Consider the following 22,455-nt stretch of genomic DNA (forward strand, 5'->3'; position numbering starts at 1 on the left):
GGAAAACCGAGCTCCACTTTATCTTATGAACAGCAGCAACTTGAGTGCAATAGAAGAAGCTGGGATTCTGTAATATAATAATAATGTGTCAGTTTGGTAAAAATTTTATTATGAAGCAAAACTGCTAACAGAAGTAATTTCTGGGTTAGAGTTTTTCATTACAAAGAGCTGAAGTGACAAATGAGTTTATCGCTGTCAAGAGACCTATATTTTATTTTGGTCACTTAGTATTAATTAAATCTTGGAAGTAATTTTTCTTTGTGTGTTTGCTTTGTTTAATATTTTTTAAAAAAATATTGCTCTCTAAGGCATAGTTTACTGTATGTTTACTAGCCACTTAATATGTTTACAATGCTGTGTATTGTTGCTTCTTAACAGCACTCTGCACAGAGGAGTGTGTGCATGGAAGATGTGTTTCTCCTGACACTTGTCATTGTGAACCGGGATGGGGAGGCACTGATTGCTCCAGTGGTGAGTAAAGATTACAAAACTGTGATAAAGATATATACAGCTATTTTAAAAAGACCATAAATAAAACAGTGGCCTTGGAACTTGGATACTCTAAGTGGGAAAATGAAGGTTGTCAGTTGGTTATTTTGCAACAATTACTATGTGATAATAACCCTTTCCTATGATAATGACTCTCACCTTTTTTGCTTGTTTTTGCAAAGAAGTGTTAAATGCGGTGGAGGATGCTCTTAATGCTTTTGGTCCTATTATTGGAATACCAATATAAATAATATAGCTCTATTATGAAATTTTTCTCTCTGAAATCTTTACTACAACACATTCTTCGTTAAATGCTTTGTGGAGTACTTGGAGTACTTTGTTAAGCACCTCTCTAGACAGAATCCTGAATCCTTATCCTGTTGAAGCCAGTGGGAGTTCTGCCATTGACTCTTCAAGCAGCCCAGACTCTACCTGCTGACTTGAAATCCACACCTTAATTATCCATACTGCAGGAGTTGGGAAATGGTAGAGCTGGGAGTTATGCACCTTCAACTAGGAAATTAATTCACACTTGAGGCTTTCAATTCTTTCAGTTGGAGAAGCTGCATATGTCAAACTCTCTTAATTGGTAATGATAAGTTTAAGTCTATGTGGTTAGTTCATGCTGGAATGAAACAGCTAGCGTCCTTTCCAGTGCAAACACCAGAGGTGTTGTGTAACACAGGCCCGATAGGTTATTGACATAACAGAAATAAGCTCATTAAATGAAGTCTATTTCTGCGTCAGGCTAGTAAATAAAGCTGCATCGAGAAAGATGCTGTGAGTCATTTACTGAATGAACGTTTCATTTTGCTTTTACTTTCTCCCTTTCTCCCAAATTGATTAAGATCTTAAAAAAGAGGCATCATTACCAGGCAAAAAGAGAACAGAAAAGAGATCTGTAAAGGAAGGCCTTAGGACAGAACAGGAGTTAAATGTGATTGGGGACAAACACCTCCAGAGGCTGAAGTCAATGGGGCAGACTCTTCTTTGCTCAAGTTACTGGTGTTTTGTCTTCAGCTTTGCTGGTGTCTCCTCAGTTACAGCAGAAAAGGCAGTAGGGAGAGAGCAGGGAGGAAGGACAGAAAGAAAGGGGGTTTGAAGCAACCTTTTGGGATTACCTGGCAGGTAGACAAAGGAAAAAATGGGGCAGCAGTAACATACTGAATATTTATCTATAACAATATTTTAAAAAAAGAAAAATAGTTCAATTGTAAAATATTTTCTAGAATCTCAGCAACTAATTTTATCCTTTGGTTATTTTTAGTAATAGATATGTTTAACCTAACAGCCAGCGAGTATTTATATACATAGAGAAGTTAAAAAAAATGAGAAACAAAAATACTGGGATAACATGGACATACACCCAGAGAGATACACATTTATACACACATGCATACACAGAGTAACAAGCACTCCACTCTGTAATAAGGACGAGGAATGGATAAGATGCCAAAGTACAAAATGGTCTCGTGGACTAGAACTACCCAGTGACTCTTATTAAATTGCACTAATCTTGCAAGTGAAGATAAAAAGAAAAAGAAGGTTTTTCCTATATTGAATATTTAGCTTTTTAAAGTAATTAGGAATATTAAAGCACTGACAATGATTGAGATAGAAACATTATTCATAACTTTTATTTCCGCACTGGGCAGCAATCCAGTATATTTCATTTATGAGGTTTCAGTGGTGGAAAGAGAAGCGTTAGCCAATTCCTAAATTAAATATGCCCTGTTAACTTTTATAAATGATAGCCCAGGATTAGCTTCAAAATTTAAGCTGTCATTTTATTAATATAATTAGTGTGTTCGCTGGACTATAGTGCCCATTGCCTTTCATTCCATTTGTTACACGCTGGGCAGCATGCATCCTTGTCCTAAGGTCTGGTCTGAACAAGCACTGTCCAATGTAATGCTTGTAAGAGTGGATGGCCTCACAGGAGTTAGCTTTTACTGCAGCTGAGAGAGCTGCTCACCTTCATGCTTGGCATTGGAAATTTGGATGACTGGCCTCTTTATTGTTAGGAGAATTTGTATAAATTAAAAGGTATGGAACAGATAATCAGCTGAATACAGCACAGTTGTTACTCTGAGTATTTCCAAGAGAGAAGAGAGAAGCTGGGAGCCTTTGCCTAACTGAGGTTAAGTGGATTTTTCAGATGCATTGCTGATTCACCTATTGAGTCATGTCTTATCTAGTAATAATATGGAAAACATTTTTTGCTTCTACTGGAAAATGTATCACCTGTGCCTACTTTCTTCCTATTACTTCATTAATATTGGGTGGCTACTGCAAGGGTTACACGTTTGCAATGACAAATATCATTTGTGGGATGTTTCTGAATGGCTGATCCTGTCGGGCTGTGCTCTGGATAAACCCAAGCTGGTGGCTGTCTGCGTGCTACCCCACTCCCCGTGGGGCCATAAAACTTTCCTATATGGTCTTCAGTCTCAGTGATTTCACTAAGTCACAGGCATATTGCTTTTAATGTTGTCTGTTTGAAACTGTTTTACTGGGAGAGAGATTGCTAGCCAAAACACTCTCTTTAAATTTAGAAGATCTCCCAAGAGCTGTAATTGTTTCCTGAATGATCTCTCCTAAAAACAATGTTGAGAAATGGAGCCTACCTGACACTGGGGGTCGTCTGTTGTTGTTTACTTGGAAAAGATCTAGGGACACTCACTCTTTTTGAGATGATATTTCAACACCCTGCAGATCAGACCATTATAACTTTCTAAAAGTTATATCTAACTTACATTTGCTTTGGTGGGTGAAATTCAGCCATAAGCAGAGCTCCAGCACAAGGTCCAAGTGTCACTTCAAAACCAGAAGTCAGATCCAGATGTTTTTCTTTTTTTGGTGCACTGCAAAGACTGCCTATGCCAGGAGAGGGTCTGAATTCTGACACTGAGCAGATTTCCTATGAGGAGGCAAGATTTTGGTGTTACATGCAGTTTCCCAGTATTACCATTCTCCCTTGGCTAGAATATACTCAGTTAAATGTTTTGAATAGTTACAGCTACAGCCTGTAGTCATCCAAAAAATTTAGTCATTGTTCTCAGACTTTGTTTCCTGCTTTCCTAAAACTCAGCCTGTAAGATGACAAAACTTGCTATTCGGTGCAACTTGCCAGTGACTGATCATGGTACATGTTAGAGTTCATCTGTTGTCAAGGTTAAAATAACTTCAGATGAATTGCTAAACAATTATAAAGAAGCCCCGTGCCATATTCAGCTCTGCATGCCTCTATACCTGTGTTTTACTGCATGCTGGTCTACATCTGTCGATGCCCGCAGGCCTAGCCTTGATTTCATGCTATAAAGCTGCAATATATTAAGGCTTGATTACCATAACAATAAAAAGAGAAGTAATGAGGTATTAACTAAAGAAGCTCTTGAATAAAATGTTTTCAAGGTTTTAATGATGCTAAAAATTAAAAGGAAAAGTCTTTAAAAAAAAACCCCCATGCCTCTTTTCTTCCCTTTTAACTTGTTTTATGAAAATCATGCCCATTTTGTCCATGCAATCTGCACTGTTGTTTTTTTTAAATACAAAGGAAAATTGCAAATGCTCTGTGTGAACTTACCTGCTCACCTGTCCAATTATTTCAAAGCAATTAACTACAAACAGTATGATCTACTGGCTTGAAGTTCTGGTAGGAATATAATTGACTGTTGGTGGTTACCTGGCCTCTTCTGGGTCTTGCTAACAGCCATCTGTATTTGCAAGCCGTTAGGCCCCCATCCAGCAAAGCACTTAAGCGTATCCTTAACTTGACACATGAGTAGGACTTTTCATCTGCTTTAAGTTAGGCAGGTGCTTAAGGATATTGCTGAGTCAGTTTTGAAGAAACAGCTAAAAAGATCTGGGTGAAACCTAAACAAGCATCTGATTGAATTCATCAGGTCTATAAGGAATAAGGTGATCTTTCTTTCAAAATGCTAAAACTCATCAGGCACTATTATTGAAGAACACTTTTACTCTCATGAGCATCTTTCATTGTGGGGAAGATGACAGAAATCTTTCTGGTCAGAAGGGGATTCAGAAAACAGTGGAGAGCAGGTAGGAAAAGGAAAGTTCAGAGCAAGAGCCTGGAATTAAAAGCAAGAACCTTCCAAAATGGTGCGTGCCAGTTTGGGAAATTTCAGAGTTAATAAAAACAGAGGTTGTAATAAAAAAAAAATAAAGTGGTTTTCAAAATGTTTGCTTTGCTATTAGATTCGGGAGAAAATATAGTACTTGCCCAAAGTGTAATTAAAGAGATGTTGGCTTAATAATGCCAAATCATCTTTCTTCATACTACATCACCTGGGGGAGGGAGATTATAATATTGCTGTTTGGCATAGGCTGATCAGCAATGTACACATATGGATAACATTGTTTGCTTCATAAAGGATGTTTTGTACAAACTGTCATTAAGAGCAAGAACCTATTTCATCTTTATCCCTTTGTCAAAAATAGCCAAGGTCGTAACAACAGGCAAGTGTAAGTTCACAGCAAGATCACATTTAAGGGTATAGCCCTAGAGCAGCTGGAGTGCTTCGGTTCTGAGACTTGTGATGAATGGGAACTGCAGCTACTTTGCTAAATCTGAAGAGGGGTTGCTTCACAAGCTATGGAAAGCAGCAGTAGAAATCTCAGGAGAAAAATAGAATACTTTAAAGTGAGTCTGTGGTGTTTTTCAGGCTTGATTTCGGCTTGTGTGTTCTCAAAATGCTTTGAACTGTTTCCAAAGAAGAAATAAAGTTCAAAGGAAAGATTTCTGGTTTGTGAATAAAGACTCAACCAGAATTCAGCCTAGTGTCAGGGACTGATCTGCTGGAATCATTAGTTCATTTTTTGTCCTCGGGTTTTTAGGATAGGATTGACTGGGAAACCACCAAGGTGCACCAGACGGGTGCAAAGGCGCAAGACCTCAGCTATTCTGAACTCTTGGTGGGTCACTATGTAGAGTCAGGTCGTGTCCATGTTTCTTGTACAGGGATTTTCCTGTCATGGGTTTGTAGTGCAGTGACTGTTGTATCCAAGTGCCAAATGAGGTGACAGAACCAGGTACAATGTTTCTGTTCCCACCAAAGCCCACGTGTTTGATTTGTCACTCCTACTGTTGAGTTTAGATGCAGTTTCTAAAGATCTGTTTAAAGTTGTGAAACTTGAGTTGGGATTCAGGCTTAATTAATGCTTTAGCCAAAACAGAATTTCCTATCCATAGCATGTGGTCTTTAAAGTTTTAATACACTTTTCATTTAAGCCAAGCTCAAATTGCAGCTTAATTTTGATGTGATTTGTAGATTCAGTGACTACATCATGCAAAGAGATGCAAATAGATAAAAACAAGCTCCAATGAGGCTCATACAAGGATCTTTCTGTAGCAATTATGGAGTGGAATTGATTTTTGTCTCTTTCAGTTCTAACAATTTACTCTTCCTTAAACTTAAAAAAAATAACATCCACTTCCCTTCAACCACTGCTGAACTGGTGTAATCAGGTAAACAGCTTGTGTTTAATTTTTGCCTCTGCTGGATGTTGGGCCCACGCGCCTGGGCTTGCGTACCCAGGTTGCATGTGCTAAGCAGTCTCCGTAGCAGCCGATCTTCATGGGCCCAACCCACGCAGGACAGCCTGTAACCAGGGAATAAAAATGTAAACACAAGCTGCTGTTCAGTGCAGTTAGCAGCACAGCAGCATGTCCTGTATATATTTTTACACAGATAATTTGGCTGCATTAAACTGGGCTAATCCCTCATTTTTCATTCGGTGAGAATATTTTGTCTCTTGCTGAAACCTTTAATATCTACTCAATTGTTTGTGGCGGTTTCTCCTCACTCTGCTAAAGGTATGATAGTATCCTCTAAGCCTCTGGGAGCTAACTGCTTTGGAGGTGCTGCAAGCTTATGGAAATGTATGAGAGTCATATTAGCCTTGGCTTTTCCCACAGTAACTGGACTGAGCAAAGGGCAACAGTTCATTCTGGAAAAGGAAAAATAGATCCTAGATTTGCTTTGGGAAGAAATGGCTTTCTGTACTTCTCTGTGGTTCATTGATGATGAATAGATCAGTTGACAGTTGTCCTGAGTCTTGTACTAAAGTGAGTAAAAAAGTAGAAATTCAGCACCCTATGTCCTTTTACTTTTCATCTTCATCTTCCCTGTCAGCGTGTGGGAAAGGACTTCCTTCCTTAAATCAGCTGGTTGTGTCTAAAGCCAAGATAGTGACTGATCATTTCCCCCCAGCAGTCCCAGCCCTCCTCTGAGATTGCCTCTTTTGAATGATTTTGAAGAGTCATTTGAGCTGCCCTGACTCTGTCTGCTCCAGTCCCTGGAGTTCTGTGTGTGCCATTGCTCTTAAGGCTTGATCTAGCGATGTACTTCATCCATATGAATAGTCCGTTTAGAGTCAGTGCAGAACAACCCATGTTATTTAAATCTGAGAAATGCTTAAGTCATTATCTGAATGGGAACTTAAGAGATGAAGGGGGAAAACCAGGTTGATGAGGAGATCTCATTTAGGGACCAAGAGTTATTGAGTATCATCCAGGCTGAGCAATGGCAGATACTTCTTTTAATGAACTAAACCCACCGTCAGCTTCACCACTATCAAGAGAGGCTCAAGCCTAACGCCAGGCCTCCTGCAGAGCAGAGGACCATACACAGGTCAGTGATCTGCACATACTCCTTAGTTCTAGACAGAGATGATGTTTTGACCTACCACATAGGTGAGCACTGGAGGATAGAGATGTGAGAAGAAAATAATTTGGGTATGTAGTGTAACAGGCTTCCAGTTGTCTAATCAAGATTTTTTTAAAATGTGAAATGTTATCAGAATAGGTCTGCACAATTGTATGTCATTTTCACAATATTACCACAACTGTCTCCTCTGTTAAAGCAGCTGATTCTTTCCATGTTTGGCTGCTTTGGTTTAAGAGGTAAACCCATAATGAGTCACGTGCTGGAGGGAATATTCATATAAAATTCAGATGATCTGTTAAAACCATGCTTCCCATCCCTAGGTAGAGCAGTAGCTGATGAGGCTGCTGCACGCTAAGACTTTGTCTTCTAAATTGGCCTGATGTAACAGCACCATTTTGTAGTCTTTCTCTTTCTCTTGATGTATCCTTTCCATATACACAGACTTTCTCTCTGTATTACTGTAAAGAGAGTGACTGTGCGGATCCAGACTGGGGCTGCTGGGATTTATAGTCAGCTGTAGTGGTCAACAGACATGTTGAATAAAAGGCATACAGAAGAGTTCTTTCTTTAGCTAGATAAATTATCCATTGACAATTCTAGGTGTTATATAATTAATAACCAACAATTCTATAATTATAATTCCGATATAATTTTATATATCCATTGTTTTAAGGCCCATAGCTTGCTAATGGGAGGTGAGGGGCCAGATGTAAGACCTAATGGCTATCTGGGCATATCATCTCACATTTAGCCACTCTCCAGTCCCTGGTGAGCTCTACATGAGCAGTATGGGCATTCCCTGTTCCATGTCATGGAATTATTAGGCAATTGTATATGCTGAGTATCTGGAAAATCAGCCTACTGGCTCTCTGAATCCAACACTGAATTCATGCTGGAAACCAAAGATGAGGGAAGCTGTGGAAAAACCATGTTGTATGAACACTTATTTATTGCCTGTCTTTAGGGCAGCGTGTCAGGGACTGAGGCTTCAAAAGGGGGTGTAAAAAGACATTTAGGTTTCAGAGAAGACAGATGGGTGTGAAATTTGGGGAGCAGGCAGCGTTATACAAGGAAGTTCTGTACCAAAACAGAGGTGTTTGTAACTCAGAGTACAGAGCCCCATGAACTTTGAGCACACCCGCCACATCCGGAAGTGAACTTTATCATGTAGCTCTTCTCTTATCTGGGGAATGACTTGATGGTTGACTAAAACTTTACAGTTTAAGGATAATTTTCAGTAAATGAAACCATGGTTACTAGTGCTGAATGGACTAAATGCATTTCATGCAGGTTTTGTGTGGTTATGCAAGGGGGAATTTGGCTCATACACATCTTTCCTTGGCTGCCAAACTGGTGAGAGCAGAGGAGACTTCACAGAAAGGCAGCGTATGTGTGATAAGTTGTTAGTTTCATTAATTTGACTGAGGTTTTTCTCACTTTAGACAGGGAAATAGCTATGAAGAAAGAACCTACTAAAATACCCTTTTTAATGAACTGAATTGCTAATGCTAAATTTCATTGCTGGAGCATCTTACAATAACGTGGCTTTAAATGTGCACTACACCAATGAACAGACTTTAGATCAATTTAAAAGTACCATTAGTATAATTTTACAGCCTGGTCACTGAAGAGCTGTCACTCGTAGAAAAGAGCAGAATTCCCTCTCCCAAATTGTAGGCAAAAATCTCAGATGTGGATATCCACCCAGAATTATTCCCAGGGTTTTTGCTTGCTAATAGACAGGAAAAAAGGTATCGTGGTCCTTGGGAAAGCTTCTAAACCACTCGTCTCTGTGTTAGGCATGGCGAGGTGTTTCAGGGAATGCTTGGAGAGGGCAGAGCTCAGCTCACTGTCCAACACTAAGGTATCAGAAAAACCCCTGGGAGACCTGAACCTGGAGAAACCTCAGGCCTGCTCTGACTTTTTTGGGGTTATGAGTATGACTGTCTCCAAAGATGGTTGGGAAAAGCCCTCATGCTCTAATTCAGCGCTCTCAGGATTGTTTCAAAAGACGCTGTTCGTCCTAGTTACGATCCTGTTTTATGGGCAGTGATTAAAGGTTGAAGTCAAACAGGGAAACAGAAGATTTCATTCAGAAATAAGGCTTGAAATTTACCTCAGCCCTCAGAAGGTAAAATTTGCTAGAGAACAGCAGTTGTTCATCACCTAGCATTGCCTACAAGGCTGGGTGTGGGTACCTGAGAGCTGAGGCAGAGTCAGTAAATTCACTGGAACAGCATCAGTGAGCATGTCCTAGCAATGGGAAGAAAGGTTGGAGGTCCCTGTTAGTGATTGTTTCTTTGTTGAGCTGTAAATTCCAGCATTTACATGCAAAGATACTAAAATATTTTCTCTCAAAAAAATAGCAGCTGGGTGTATTTTAATTATATTTTGGCTACTGTACTGAACAACTTTGTGAAAATAAAGCCCATATTGTTCGTGTCCCCTCCCTTCCTACGCCTGCTCACTGACCTGGTGTTTAACGTAGGCAGTGTCTTTGCTAAAGGAAAGTGTTACATGCTCAAATTTATCCTCAGATTTCACCCTGGTTTTGTGTGATCTTAGCTAAGCCTCCACGAGGTGGGGAGTCCTTATTTCTTCTTGATATCTGTGGGAGTTGAGTATATTCATCATGTGGATGAACTGGGCCTGTATCAGAGCTGAAAAAGCACGACAGACTGCAGTGGTGTTGGTAAGAGCTCAGCCATCAGTTAATATCTTTGCAAAAGATGAGTAAAGCTATAATGTGCAGCTGGCCTTGGTGTCTTGGGTGGGTTGCATTTAAAATATAGCCTGGAGGCAGCTTTACTAACTTTAGAGATGTGATGATCAGATCTGCAGAAGAGTATGCAGAAGTGATGCAACCCGACAGTTTAAAATGAGGGAATGATAACGCTGATTTACTCCATTGCCTAATGGCTATATGACAGTATATTAAATCATGCTGTTATTTATTGTTTTAAAAGTTATTTCTATGTCAATAAAATATTTGTGTATGAGTAAGGGATCTCTTTTAGAGTGAAAGCTAAAGATAAATGTGCCATTGTACAGGTAAAACTTAGGTAAAGATTTTCTTTGGCATTTCTTTTTACTGTAGCTTCACAATCACTTGTATTTCTAGTAGGTTCTCAGTGCCAAGAGTAGGTCGTGATGACCTTAAATCACTATATGTAAAATGGAAAAGTTTCAGGGAGTTTTCTTCTCTGTTTTACCCAGTGTTTGTGCTATTGGAAGTATGATAGCCTACTTTTGAAGTGAAATATTTTCAGAAGTTTCTCTGAGAAACCCTGTTCTCTTAAATTACACTCTTGAAAATCCCTCCTAGACCCCTCAAATGATACCCTTATACTTATTTGTAGTCCTTATAAAATACTGAAAAAGAGTTTGCTACAGGAGCAGATATCTTGTGTCTCCAATGAAATGAATGTTTGTTGACAGCTTGTCTGCCTCAGTGATGTGGAGAGAAATAATGAAATAGCAGAGGACTTAACAAGTGCATATCTGAGTGTAAACCCAGGGTTTGGCAGAACAGAGTCTTCACACCACTGCTCGCAGGTGAGCATTTTGCTCTCACTGCTAATCTAGCTTTGGCAGGCAATGTAGAGGGCCCATAGTTATCTGTAAGGAAAAGCATACAAAATGAGGAAACGTGTTGTGACCAAAGGAAATAAATGAGCAGATGGCGTGCTAGCATCATACCTGACACTCCCGAGGAGGTTGTTGTAGCATAACCACCCATTGCAAACATGAACAGAGGCGAAATAGAAGAAGAGCGAGGGGAAGGTGATATGCATGGAATAAAGAGAAGTGCAAAATAAAGATTGAGGCAGGACAGAAATGGTATTTGGGAGACAAATGGAAAAAAATAAACAAGGTGAAATAACAGCCAGAAGCAGCTGGGGACAGGAAAGGAGCTCAGTGGGCTGGCAACTGGACTTGAGACAATAAATAGCTGAATTCTGACGTTCTGCAAAATGAACACTAAGCTGCATGTGAGGCACCAAGCATTTCACACTTGTGAGCAGACATGTGCTGGCTGATTCTATCAAGCAGAAATTACAGATTTTGGTAAAATAAGAAAGTTAATTGGAAGGAGGGAGGATAAAATGGTGGTGGGAAATGCCACAGCCAGGGCAATGAGAGTGAAGATTACAGTGAATTTGAGAGAACACAAGGAACTGCAAGGATAAAGGCAAACTTCAACATGGCAGGAATTGCCTTAAATGGGAAAAGCAGAGATGTTGAAAGAATGTCTTTTTCTCATGCAAACAATTTAGTAAAGTGATAAAGATTCTGATGCTTGCAAACTGGTGGTGATAACCTGACAGGGGAAGGATTTAGAGGTGAAATGCTCTGGTAAAAATGGCATTTGTCTTTTTTTGGTGCTGGCAAAGAAACCTGTGTAAGTGTTTATGAAGGGATGTAAACATCTATTCTATAGTAGTCATTGGCACTATAGCTTCAGTAAACACTGTTTAATGTTTAAACATGATGCATTGAAGTGGGATGCTGGAAGTTATAGTGCATTCAACTGCCAAAATTGCCTTTTCTTAGCCTGGAAGGGTAGTGCAAGCAAAGAAAGTGTGGTTTTCAATAGCCAGTTTTTATTTTGTTACTGACAAAAATGTTAGGTGAAATACCAGAAATTTTGCACATTAAGGAAAATTTCTACAGTCAAAAGTTCACTTGTATTGCTGTACTCATGAAAATATTTTACACTTTCAGTTTTAACCCTTCCTTATACCATTTGATCATCTTGAATGTCTGGTGCCTAACAAGCACATCCTCCAGTCATTTCTTTACAGCTTCAAAATACTTGAGAGGGTGCAGAGAAAGTGCAGGATTTTATTTATTAAACATGCCTGCGTTAACCCAACAGAATATCTGAAAGTTTTGGAGTGAAAATGAGAGTTCAAAAAGCCCTGAATCTTGTTGAGGAAAGCATGATGAAGGCCATTTGTCAGGGAAGCTGGGAAGAGACCCAAGTGTCACAGATATGGATGTCACTCCCTTTGTAATGGCAAGAACTCATGAAATACGATCAGTAACCTAAAAGATGAGTAGAATCAGGTAATAACAATGCATGTGGAGTTTCTGGGTTGTGGTGTAAAATAAAAGGAGACCTGCTACTACACGTAGACTTCTGCTTAAAGAACTATAGGGACTTCACTGAAGAAGTGGTGAAGGTGAAGAACAGAAAGCATGTGAGAAAGGTTCCCATCCACAACTGCTTTGTAACAGAAAGTTTCAACCACTTTAGTAACTTCGCTGTGTGTTATGCAAGAAAGCTTTAGGCTCCATTAGGAACAACAGTAAATGCCAGATAGAAATGATGTGTGTATTATTACTGAGAGGATTTTATATCAGGAAGATCTTTGTGGGCATCAACCAGAAAGCAGACAGATAAAACACTCATTCTTTGATCTTGGAGGGTGGTCATTCAACAAAAAAGCCTCAGCGGTTCATCATTTTCAATAGCTTTTCTGCCTGTCATACGGTGCCTATTCATGCAAAGGCCAGAGACTGCTAGGCTATATAAGCCCTGTCCAGAATGCTTAAAAATATGTGTGTTAAAACCAGGGCAGATTGGGTGAAATTAGCCTGCAAAATTCAAATTTGAACAGAAACAGCTAAAACACGAAACAATGGATATTTGTGGTAGTAATGGAGGGAAGGGTTTCTTACCCTTCCTACTCCCTGCTTAAATCTCACCTTTATGAACCCTTTGTACAGAGTTGCAGTGTTCTAATTATGTAGCAATATTAGTAAATCATGAAAATTGGTTGCAGGGGAGTTTTTAGCCAAGGACGAAAGTCTGGTGTCCTATGTCACTTACTTAGATTGCGGTAATGATTTCCTAAATAAATATCAAAGCCTAGAAACAAACTGCAGAAGGAGGTGGGTTTGCAGAAAGACATGAGGATTCAAATAAAAGATCCATTTTTCCATAGAGATTGCAAGATTTTCTGCTGGGGTGGGAGGCAGAGGGACCATGACTGTAAGTTTGATGAATCCTTGGGAATCCAGAATAACCTTTGCTGCATTATCTACTTTAACCTGCCAATTAGTGCTTCCCAATTCCATAGGTATCTGGTTCAATTGGGATAGCAGTAAGAAAATACATGCATTTCTGCAAATCTTATTTCCATCTTCTAAGAGAAATTCCAACCATTGGAATTCCACAGATTCCAGTTTGGGGATACTGGTAGAGGGTCATAACTCTTCCTTCCAGATTTGGTTGTGATGCATCTTGCAATATGAATCTCATGACAGAGCCTGTTGAGTTTGTTTTCAACCTCAGGTGAGGAATTGCTTTTGTCAGAGCTTTTTCAGAAGCGTGTTGGGAAGAGGGTCTTGTTATTTAGGCTGTTCATGGAGTCTGGTGGCAGCAGCCCAGTTCTGGGTTTCGTAGGCACCACCACTCTGTGACATCAGTAGGACTGTCTCACCATCTTTCCTCCTCAGACCTCTTCAGAGGGCTTTGATTCACAGCGTACTGAGATCATTGAAACACAAGAAGTTCCATTTAAGCGTTAAAAACCTCTCTTTTACTGTAAGGGTGATTAAATACTGGAATAATTGCTCAGAGAGATTATGGAATCTGCCCTTGGAGATATTAAAAATTCAACTGGACACAGTGTTTGGCATCCTGTTCTAGCTTACCCAGCTTTGAGCAGGGGGTTTGGCCTGGGTGATCTCCAGGGACCCTTTCCACCTCAACTGTTCAACCATTCTATGATTCTGTGAATTATTTTATTCCTGTAACTTTAGTGATCTCTTAATCAGAGCAAGGGGCTTATTGAATTGCTAGATATGATAGAAAATATAGAATATGTAAGCAGCAGACCACAGTATTCTGAAAGCTCAAGGGAATCTTCTGCGTATGAGAGTAGAACTTTATTATGAGCCTATCCAAACAATTATGTGGTTATTCCCATTCTGAAATCCTGAAATGCCATGGAAATTCTCTCTTGACAGGATGGATTTTGAGTACCAGTAAATTCAATTATATTAGAATTCCTTACTTATATTGAAGAATTTAGACTCTGTTCCCACCTCTGTTTCTGGACTGCTGGCTCATTCTGGACGTCTCTCTATTCTGATACTGTTTTATAGAGCGGTGAGCCTAACCTCCTTTGGGTGGGATACTGGAGTTTCTAGATGAAAACCGCTGCAGAAGAAATAGATGTTCTCATTAAATTAGTAAGATCAACTGTTGTGTGTTCTGTAGTGAGTGTACGTGTTCTATCTGGCAGAAAGAAATGACGTTAATTAATTACTTTGACATGCAGTCATGATGTTGCAGTCTGTATTATAGATGTCCAGATGTTGGGTTGTTCTTCCAGGATGCAACATGTTTGAATGTATTAGGAGGTGCATTTTTTCTTTGTGTGTGACTATGACAAATTGAGGCACAGCCAAGCCGCTAACTTGCTTGAAGGCATCTTTCACGCTTCATACATTATATGAGTGATAGATGGTATTAAACTCCTTCTTCTTTGTAAGGAAAAACACATTGTGGATAATGGAAAGGAAATCATCAGCGCCAATATTTATCCCAACTTTGTTTTGTATCTGCAAGATCAATGGTTTTTTTTAATTCCCTTTTCATTCTCTTTTGTTTCATTTGCTCAGTTGTTGTAAAGGACGCGTTGCATCTCGGGAGAGCATTGGATCACATTTTGATCACAGTTTTATTAATACAGAACTACACAAGTGGAATTATTCTGGGTTCATAGAAATTACAACAGAAACTCAGCCATTGTCAGATGTTTAAACTCAATATTTAAAGTTACTGAGTTGTTTCTTTGTAGAGCTTTATTATATAGTAATATATAGTAATAATAAGAGTTCTTTATTATATATTTTTTCTAAATTATTCTGTACCCTGTGCAAGTCCTTCAGGCATTAAAATACCATACTAAACTGAAATTATTTTAAGTACCTTGAAAAAGAAATGTCCAGTAAAGAAAATACTGTCTTCTCTTGGTATCAGTTTATGGAACTGTCCTTCTTCCCTTTTGAATTTTTCAGGAGAAAACTCCTTAACTGTTTTGTTACATTACTTGCCAGTGATACCGAGATCATAGATTCTCTCTTGGTACATAAGCCGGCCTATTCAGGTAGTGTGATCAGAAATTTATTCCACTGGATGCTTGTATTTTTATCAAACATATTCCATTTTAACTTGGGAGTAAACAGGGCTCTGTGTAGAAACCGGAATTTTGGACTAAGCAAACTGTTTCTCAAATTGAAATATTTTTCTCAAGTTGAAGAGTAGAGGGAAAACATTTCTGATTTTTAATAAGCATTTATTTTTCTGTGAAAAGTCATAAAAATTAATTGTTTCTAATCCAATAACAAGACTCCTTTTTGAGAAGACTCTTCTTCCAGTTGTCTTTTAACCCAACAATTCCTCAAATTGAGATACAGGATGGCTTCACGCCTAAGTTGCAATGAAAGGCTGCCACACAGTGCTGTGCTGCAGAGAAAAGTCCAAATTCTACCTTTTCTCTAAGTCTTTCACACATTAAAAAAAAATAGAAGTAGGAGCTTAGCATGTAAGTAAAGTAAACCAGAAATTATAGCCTCTATGTCAGAGCTGAGTACTAGTCTTGGTCAAGAGGTATTCTGACTCTGGCAGTAGCATTTTCCATGATGCTTCCTTTGCTTGTTGCACAACACAAAATTTCCACATTTCTTTACTGAAATTGTTAATAACATAAGCAATGATCAGCACAAGTGCATGAGTCATGCTTCTTGTATAAGAAATTCAGAGTTTCAAAACATTCAAGCAAGGCAAGTTAAAATTATAGTAAATTAGCTTAAAAAGTCCTGTTTTTTTCATCGTTGAGAGTTTCTTCGTGTACTTCCATTAAAAAGGGATTCAGGAGAGACACATGTTTCAAAGTTCTCTATTTGGGAGATAGAACCCTTGTGAAAAAATGGCTTTGTCAATGGAATTCTGCACACTGAACATTTACAGCAATGCCCAGTCCTTTTGAGGAGAATTATGAGGTTCCTCTACCACTTACATTTCATTGACCATCTCAAAATGGAGCTCAGCTCCAGCTCCTAAATGTGATTTCAGTAGTTAATTGATCTGGTGTGAGCTCTCTGCATAGAAACTGAACTTTATTTTCCCTGTACATTGCACATCGGAAACGTGTTCATTACCATCCAGCAACTCCATGACTGATTAGCTTATATTTACTTCTCTCTCAGTGTCTTCCTCTAGAGCCACGTATTTTCCTAGTATCAATAAAGAAATTAAAATTAAATGTCAAACTAGTCTCTGATATTTCAGAAGAGACAGACTTGAAAAACAGAAGCATGACTAGAAGAGATGTTTAAAATTTTATCGTGGCCCAGTTCTCAGACATCTAGCATCTGATTCTATCTGGGCAGTGCCTGTGTGTAATTGCATTTTAAGTAAGTGAACAGACTGGCCTCAGTCGCAGGATTGTTTGTTTTACTGTAATTAGGTAAATTAATCAGGACATTAACTTCCTAATGTAGAGCACAGTTCTGAAATGAATTGCAGATATTTGCTATTTTGATAAGATTTAAAGAACAAAAACCTCCGCAGCAGGTCAGCGTTACAAGGCTGCTAGAGCTCTGGAAATGTGTAAAAGCTTTTAAACTCCAGGAAAAAAAGTATAGTACAAAGAAAGTTACACTTGTGGGGTTTTTTGTTTGTTTGTTTTTAAGAGACAGAAACAGGTTGGTTTGAGTTAGTTTTTCCATTTTCATCTAAATATGTAAACATGAATGCATAACCAGCCTTGGCCTAACCTATAGTTAATGAAACTGTATTTCAAAACAGTGAAGCCAAGGTCTTCCTCCCTGTCCTTTGTCTGCTTGCAGTGTTCCCACTGACATCACCCATGTGATCCCAGAAACTAATCTTCCATGTAGTCGGGGTTGTTTCATGTTCTGCACAAGGGACAACTTGTGTAGCACCTGGGTGATGGTGCTGCCAGACTGTTCAAGGTCCAGAGCTTTACATGCACCCCCCCGTTGTTGACAAAGGGACATCTGACAGTTGATGGCAAATACAGAACAGCACGTTAAATGGGGCTTCCTGCTTTCTCCCAACTCTTCCATCCTTTTATGTCAGGCTTTCAACACAGCGATTCTCTGGACACATTAAACATGAACCAGTTCCTTTGTTTTAGTAGTTGAGTTCAGTCCTGTATCTCATTAAAGAAACTAACCCAGAGTGAACAATGTCACATTACTAAAACTTTTTGTCTCTCAAATAAATACATAGGCCAGCAAGCAGGCTAGTTTTTTTTCCTTATTGGGAAGGGAAGTGGGATTTATACTGAGGCATGGCTGGCATCACCAGTTCCTAAAATACCCTGGTCATGAGATGCTGCTACCACAGCACGCTGAAGTGAAGAGATGATCCTTTGTGCTGGACCCAAGCTCTGACTGCTTTTCATCCCCATGATTCTTTCTCTCTGTCTCTTATCATCTCACTTCCATCTCATTTTTCTCTTGCTTTCTGCTTTTATCCATTCTTTTTCTTTACTTCCTTCCCTTATTACCCTTAACACCACCTAACTCCTGAGTGGGAAGACTGGAATACCCTGGCTCTCACCACCAGTCTTCCTTTCAGGCAGTCAGCAGCCACAAGCTTGTTTGTGTAGAGGCCTCCTGAGCTCGCAGCTCCACGTGGTGACCTGCCTTCCTGATTACGTTATCCACCACGCAGGGAGTAAAGTGGGTTTCAAGGAGCTGCCTGCTGTTTTACCCACAGGAAGATGTTGCAACAGAGCAACAAAATGGCTCTCAAGCAGAGCAGTGGCAGGATTTTAGTACCTTGAGTTCTCTGGTATTCCCTGTCTTCCCTAGATTGCTCTGGTGCTGCTTAGGTAGTAGCCTGGCTAAGAGTCTACAACACCGTTTTCTGTCACAGAAGGATTCCTTTAATGTATTTCAAGATGGCAATCTGCCCTTTCAGGCTACACATCCAAAAAACCACTGTTCAGTGTGGTTACTTTCATAGCTGAGTCCCTATTTAAGTGGAAACTGCCAAGTGTGTCACCAGTGTCTCATTGTGGTCTCCCTCTCACATAATGGTGGAAGAGAGAGATGGGCAATCAGAAGCACTTACTGAATGTAATCTGTGTTACCTGAATTCAACACTTGCAAAGGATGCCAGGCTGACACCCCAGGGGACTCGAGCAATGTATTTCTATATTTGAACTTTAAGTAGGGAGAGGAGAAGAGAAAGGGGGGGAAAGACACATATATAAAATTTTATAGGGTATTTTCTAAAATTTAGGAAAGAAGAGTCTGTAAAACAGAAGAGGATTTGTATTCACTTTAGTTCTAGTAATGGGCAGAGGACTGTTTCTGCAAAACCAGTGATTGTGGCTGAAAAGCGTCATAGTCACCATCTGAGCCTACTTTCAGAAAGCTTTTCAGTACAGGTGTCCCAGCTCCAAAAGCCTAATTAGAATGAACAGAGTCTCCATTTCTTTAGAAATTGAACCCAAACCAATCTCAGATGCTGGCAGGTTTTGAGAACAGGTGGAGATGATTAGTTTTCTGACTCTGACCATATACTGCAGCGAGTCTCCTGGCACATGGCACCGACCTAGTGTCTTTTGTTTGCTTATGATCATTAAAAAGTAATTAGTGAAATTAAGGAGTTGTTCTGACTGTAACGTACTGTCCATTTGAAAACAAGATGGGTTTTGGTGAAGAGTCACAGTTTAGTCCCTGGCGAAGCAGCTTACATTGCTTGTCAGAGATCAAGATCTGCATGGACAGGTCTCTTTGTTTGCCACGTGTAGGGTAAGTTCATGCCTCTGGCAAGAAGAGCCCGTAGCTTCTGCAACCTACTTTGTATAGCGGTGAAGGGTATGGAGGGTCCGCTCCCCACTGCCATTTCAGGGCACAAATACTTCATAAATCACAACAATTCTCAAGCAGCTCTGGTTCTTCAGTTGACTGAAGGGTTGCATCACTCCAAGATGGAGAGCAACCAGCACGTTCTTTATGTAGGTGGGGAGTCCCAGGAAGCATCCTATATAATAGCAGCAACAGCAGCATCTGTTGACATAACACCTTTCCTATGAGCCCAAAAGACCCTAAACAGACAGTGGTCTCAGGCTGAAATGTCTAGAACTGACAAGGGGCGTTACTGAAATTGCCACTGCAAAGCTGTCTGTGGTGTTTTGCCTGTGCTGACAACCTTCACTTTAATATATCAATCACATGCTAACCGCCCTTGTGCATTCACTCTGGCAGAAATTACTCCGAGTGCCCCCCAAACCTAGCCAAAGTGACATCATTAGCTGGAGCTTGAGAGAAGGTGAATATGCAAATATTCTTTCTAGTTACAGGGAGTTGAATTATTTGTATCCAACATCATTTTTTAATGCACCCTTTTGTTCAGCAATTGATATTTAACGGTCTCGAATAAAACTGTCAAACAATATGGCCTTAGCAATACAGTTTTAAAATATCTACCAATCCTTCATTCTCTATTATAATAAAACATCGGAATGGCTAATGTGAGTGGTGATTTAATTTGGTTATATTAGTACAAAGATGAGCTTTAATAATCCTCTTTATTTTATTTCACTTAGGGTTTTTGTGTGTGTGTGTACATGCAAGAGAAATGCAAGAAAATGTGAGTGCATGGGGAAATTAATGATTTTAAGGTGTTCTCTCAGTGGCTTTTCTCTTACACCCATTTGTAGGCTGCCTGCAAATTTATCTCAACTTAATTCTCTAGTTATAAGCAATTTGCAACTTGAGCAATAATCTTCATAACCTTTGCTACAGTTGTGTCCTTGATGTAATAGGGAAGGTAACACATTAGTAGTCACATGCTGAGCTCTGGCTGTACCTGAGATTTAATGATATTTAACTCTGGACCTAATTTCAGTTTACAAGCGATTACACACTGTCCTCTGGGACACTGCTGCAAAGAATTTCCAAATAAGTTGCAAAATAGTGACGAATTAACTTGTAGTCTTGTCAAAATCAATTATCTTACATGACAGCTCAACTACACTTTTCTATTTGCTGCACTGCAGCATGCTAAACATCAGCCAAAGCAGAAACATAAAGTCCTTGTATGTCAAAACTCTGTAGTAGATTGATCTTGTATTTCATGTGCATGCAAATCTCCCGTAGGCTTCGTGGAAATGTTTTCCTTACATTCACAAAAAGTGAATATTCTTTCCTGCCATGTTTATAAACCGTGGCACTATGCAATACTATAAATTTGATATAATTTGATCAAAACATTCTTGTGGATGTTGTCCTCGCTTGATCAAGGTTAAAACTCCCTTCAGATTGATTCTGCTAAGTCAGTGGCAGGTAGGACCCTCAACCAGGTGCGTGCTGCAAACTCCTGCCAGGTGAATGAAGTGATGCCTCCCTGCCTGGACATGGTAGAGCTGCCTTCACGCTGGTGATGTGACCAGTTTGAGTCTGGTCATGTAATATGGGAAATAAGCACGGGGTCTTTAGGAAAACTGTCAACAGCCAATGAGATACAGCCAGTCCTCTCTCCACACCAGATGGGGTTTTGGAGAGGAAAAGGAAAGCTGGAAGGACCCCAGGAGTCAGATCACTTTGACCTCAGGAGTCAAATTCCACTAGATTGAGGAATTTAGAGTTAAATTTCCCAGTCTGGAAAACCCAGTGTGATTTAGCTGCACCCATGGGGCTGATTAGTTCTTTCTGTTTATGAGAAACACTGCACAGAGCCGTTGTTTGAAGTCCCAAATAGTTAGGGAGGCAAGACTCCTTCAGTTCTTACTCGGTTTGTAGTTTTAAAGGTTTCATCCCATGCTGTGTGCAAAGAGACATTATCTGTGAAAGCCTAGACTCTTGTACAAAATTCTGTAATTATATGATTATAAAATGCACAGAGCCACTTTATTATAGTTTATATATAAAAGACAGTTAAGCTGACAGGGTAGCATTGTGCTCTAGGGTTATGATCGGCTTAAGAGAAATAAAAAGATAGTAAAGTTACATCAACATCTGTTCAGGTCAAAATCACTGCAGGAAAGGCTGCTAAAAGTTTCTAGTGGTGTAGTGCTCAGAATCTGCTTTGCAGGTTTAGCACTTGACTATATGTAGACCTGTCAGATGTTACTACAGAGAGAAATACGTCGAGGACTTGTATCATTTCCAAGCTTTAATTTCTCCGATATATTTTGGAGAACAAGTGTTACTGAAATAGTAGATATTCCTGCCAACAGATTACTGAACCAGGAAAATACTATTTCAGATGTAGTATTGGGAGATAATGAAGATAGAATAAATGATCCAGTCATGGAAAATAATGTCAGACTGAATAATGACCATTTGGTTCATTTAAATCCAAGGGAAGTAAAAAGAGAAAAATCACCTATCTATAAAACAAACATTCAAAACTAAGGAAATTCATTTGTAATGTCTCTTGGCCTGGAACACTCAGGAAATTTTGTATGATAGATGCCCTGAAATCCAGGTTCTAAGAGAACTGTCAGGAATCAGCAACTGATGCTTAAGAGGCAGAAGCTTGTAGCTGGGGACCCTAGAGCCAATTTCCTATTATTTATCAAGGGAGAAGATAGTAGCAATAAGTGGAGATCTGTAAGGAATCGAAAAAGGAACTGAACAGCAGACAAAACTATATCTTAGAAGTCAGGATATGGTAGGGATAAAGTGAGATTTGCCAAAAGCCAAGCTGAGCCGTGCCTAGCGCAGGATATTAAAACAAATGGCAGCTGTGTAGGTAAAAAAGAGAAAAGAGGAGGATGGGAGAGTCCTTCTTTAGCGGAAATGGAGTAGGACACTGGTGTCACCAAAACTAGACAGATCATTTTTCCGGTTTTCTGCAAGAATGATGAATGTGAGTCCAAAAAAAAGATGAGTAAAGGGGGAAGAAATAATCACAACTGAGGTAGGAGCAAAATTTGAAGACATTGGTATGCTTGCAGAAGAGAAGGCAGATAATCTGCCAGCCAGGTTCGAAACAATGGTCTGTGAAATCTGACCTGATAGCGAGGATTTGTTAATAAATCTTGCCAAGGTAAAAACGATACTTGTCGAGTCTGATACCTGCTGCCCAGGTTCTTGCAGACACTCCGCGCGTCGGGGGTTTAATGCCCATTACAGAGTTTACTTATTAGAAGTTGCAGGGCACTTTGATTTAGCGGAGTGGTACAGCAGTGCACTTAAATTACAACTCCAAATTACACTCAGCAGAGTGTAGCAATTGCAGAATATGATTGAATCAGAATACAAACGTGAATTT

At 39.5% G+C, this 22,455-nt stretch overlaps 1 protein-coding gene across 1 annotated transcript in view; it reads left to right on the forward strand.

Annotated features, from left to right (window-relative positions):
* Positions 1 to 378: 378 nt before the first annotated feature.
* Positions 379 to 22,455, forward strand: part of MEGF11 (multiple EGF like domains 11) — a gene marked incomplete at its 5' end in the record, with an annotated part of 189,125 nt that continues 167,048 nt past the window's right edge. The window contains one exon of the mRNA XM_029085009.1: positions 379 to 471. Within this exon, the coding sequence (XP_028940842.1) occupies positions 379 to 471 (93 nt within the window). The remainder of the gene's footprint in view (positions 472 to 22,455) is intronic.

Source organism: Antrostomus carolinensis, unplaced genomic scaffold, assembly GCF_000700745.2.
Source record: "Antrostomus carolinensis isolate BGI_N321 unplaced genomic scaffold, ASM70074v2 scaffold2270, whole genome shotgun sequence".
Classification (NCBI taxonomy): domain Eukaryota; kingdom Metazoa; phylum Chordata; class Aves; order Caprimulgiformes; family Caprimulgidae; genus Antrostomus; species Antrostomus carolinensis.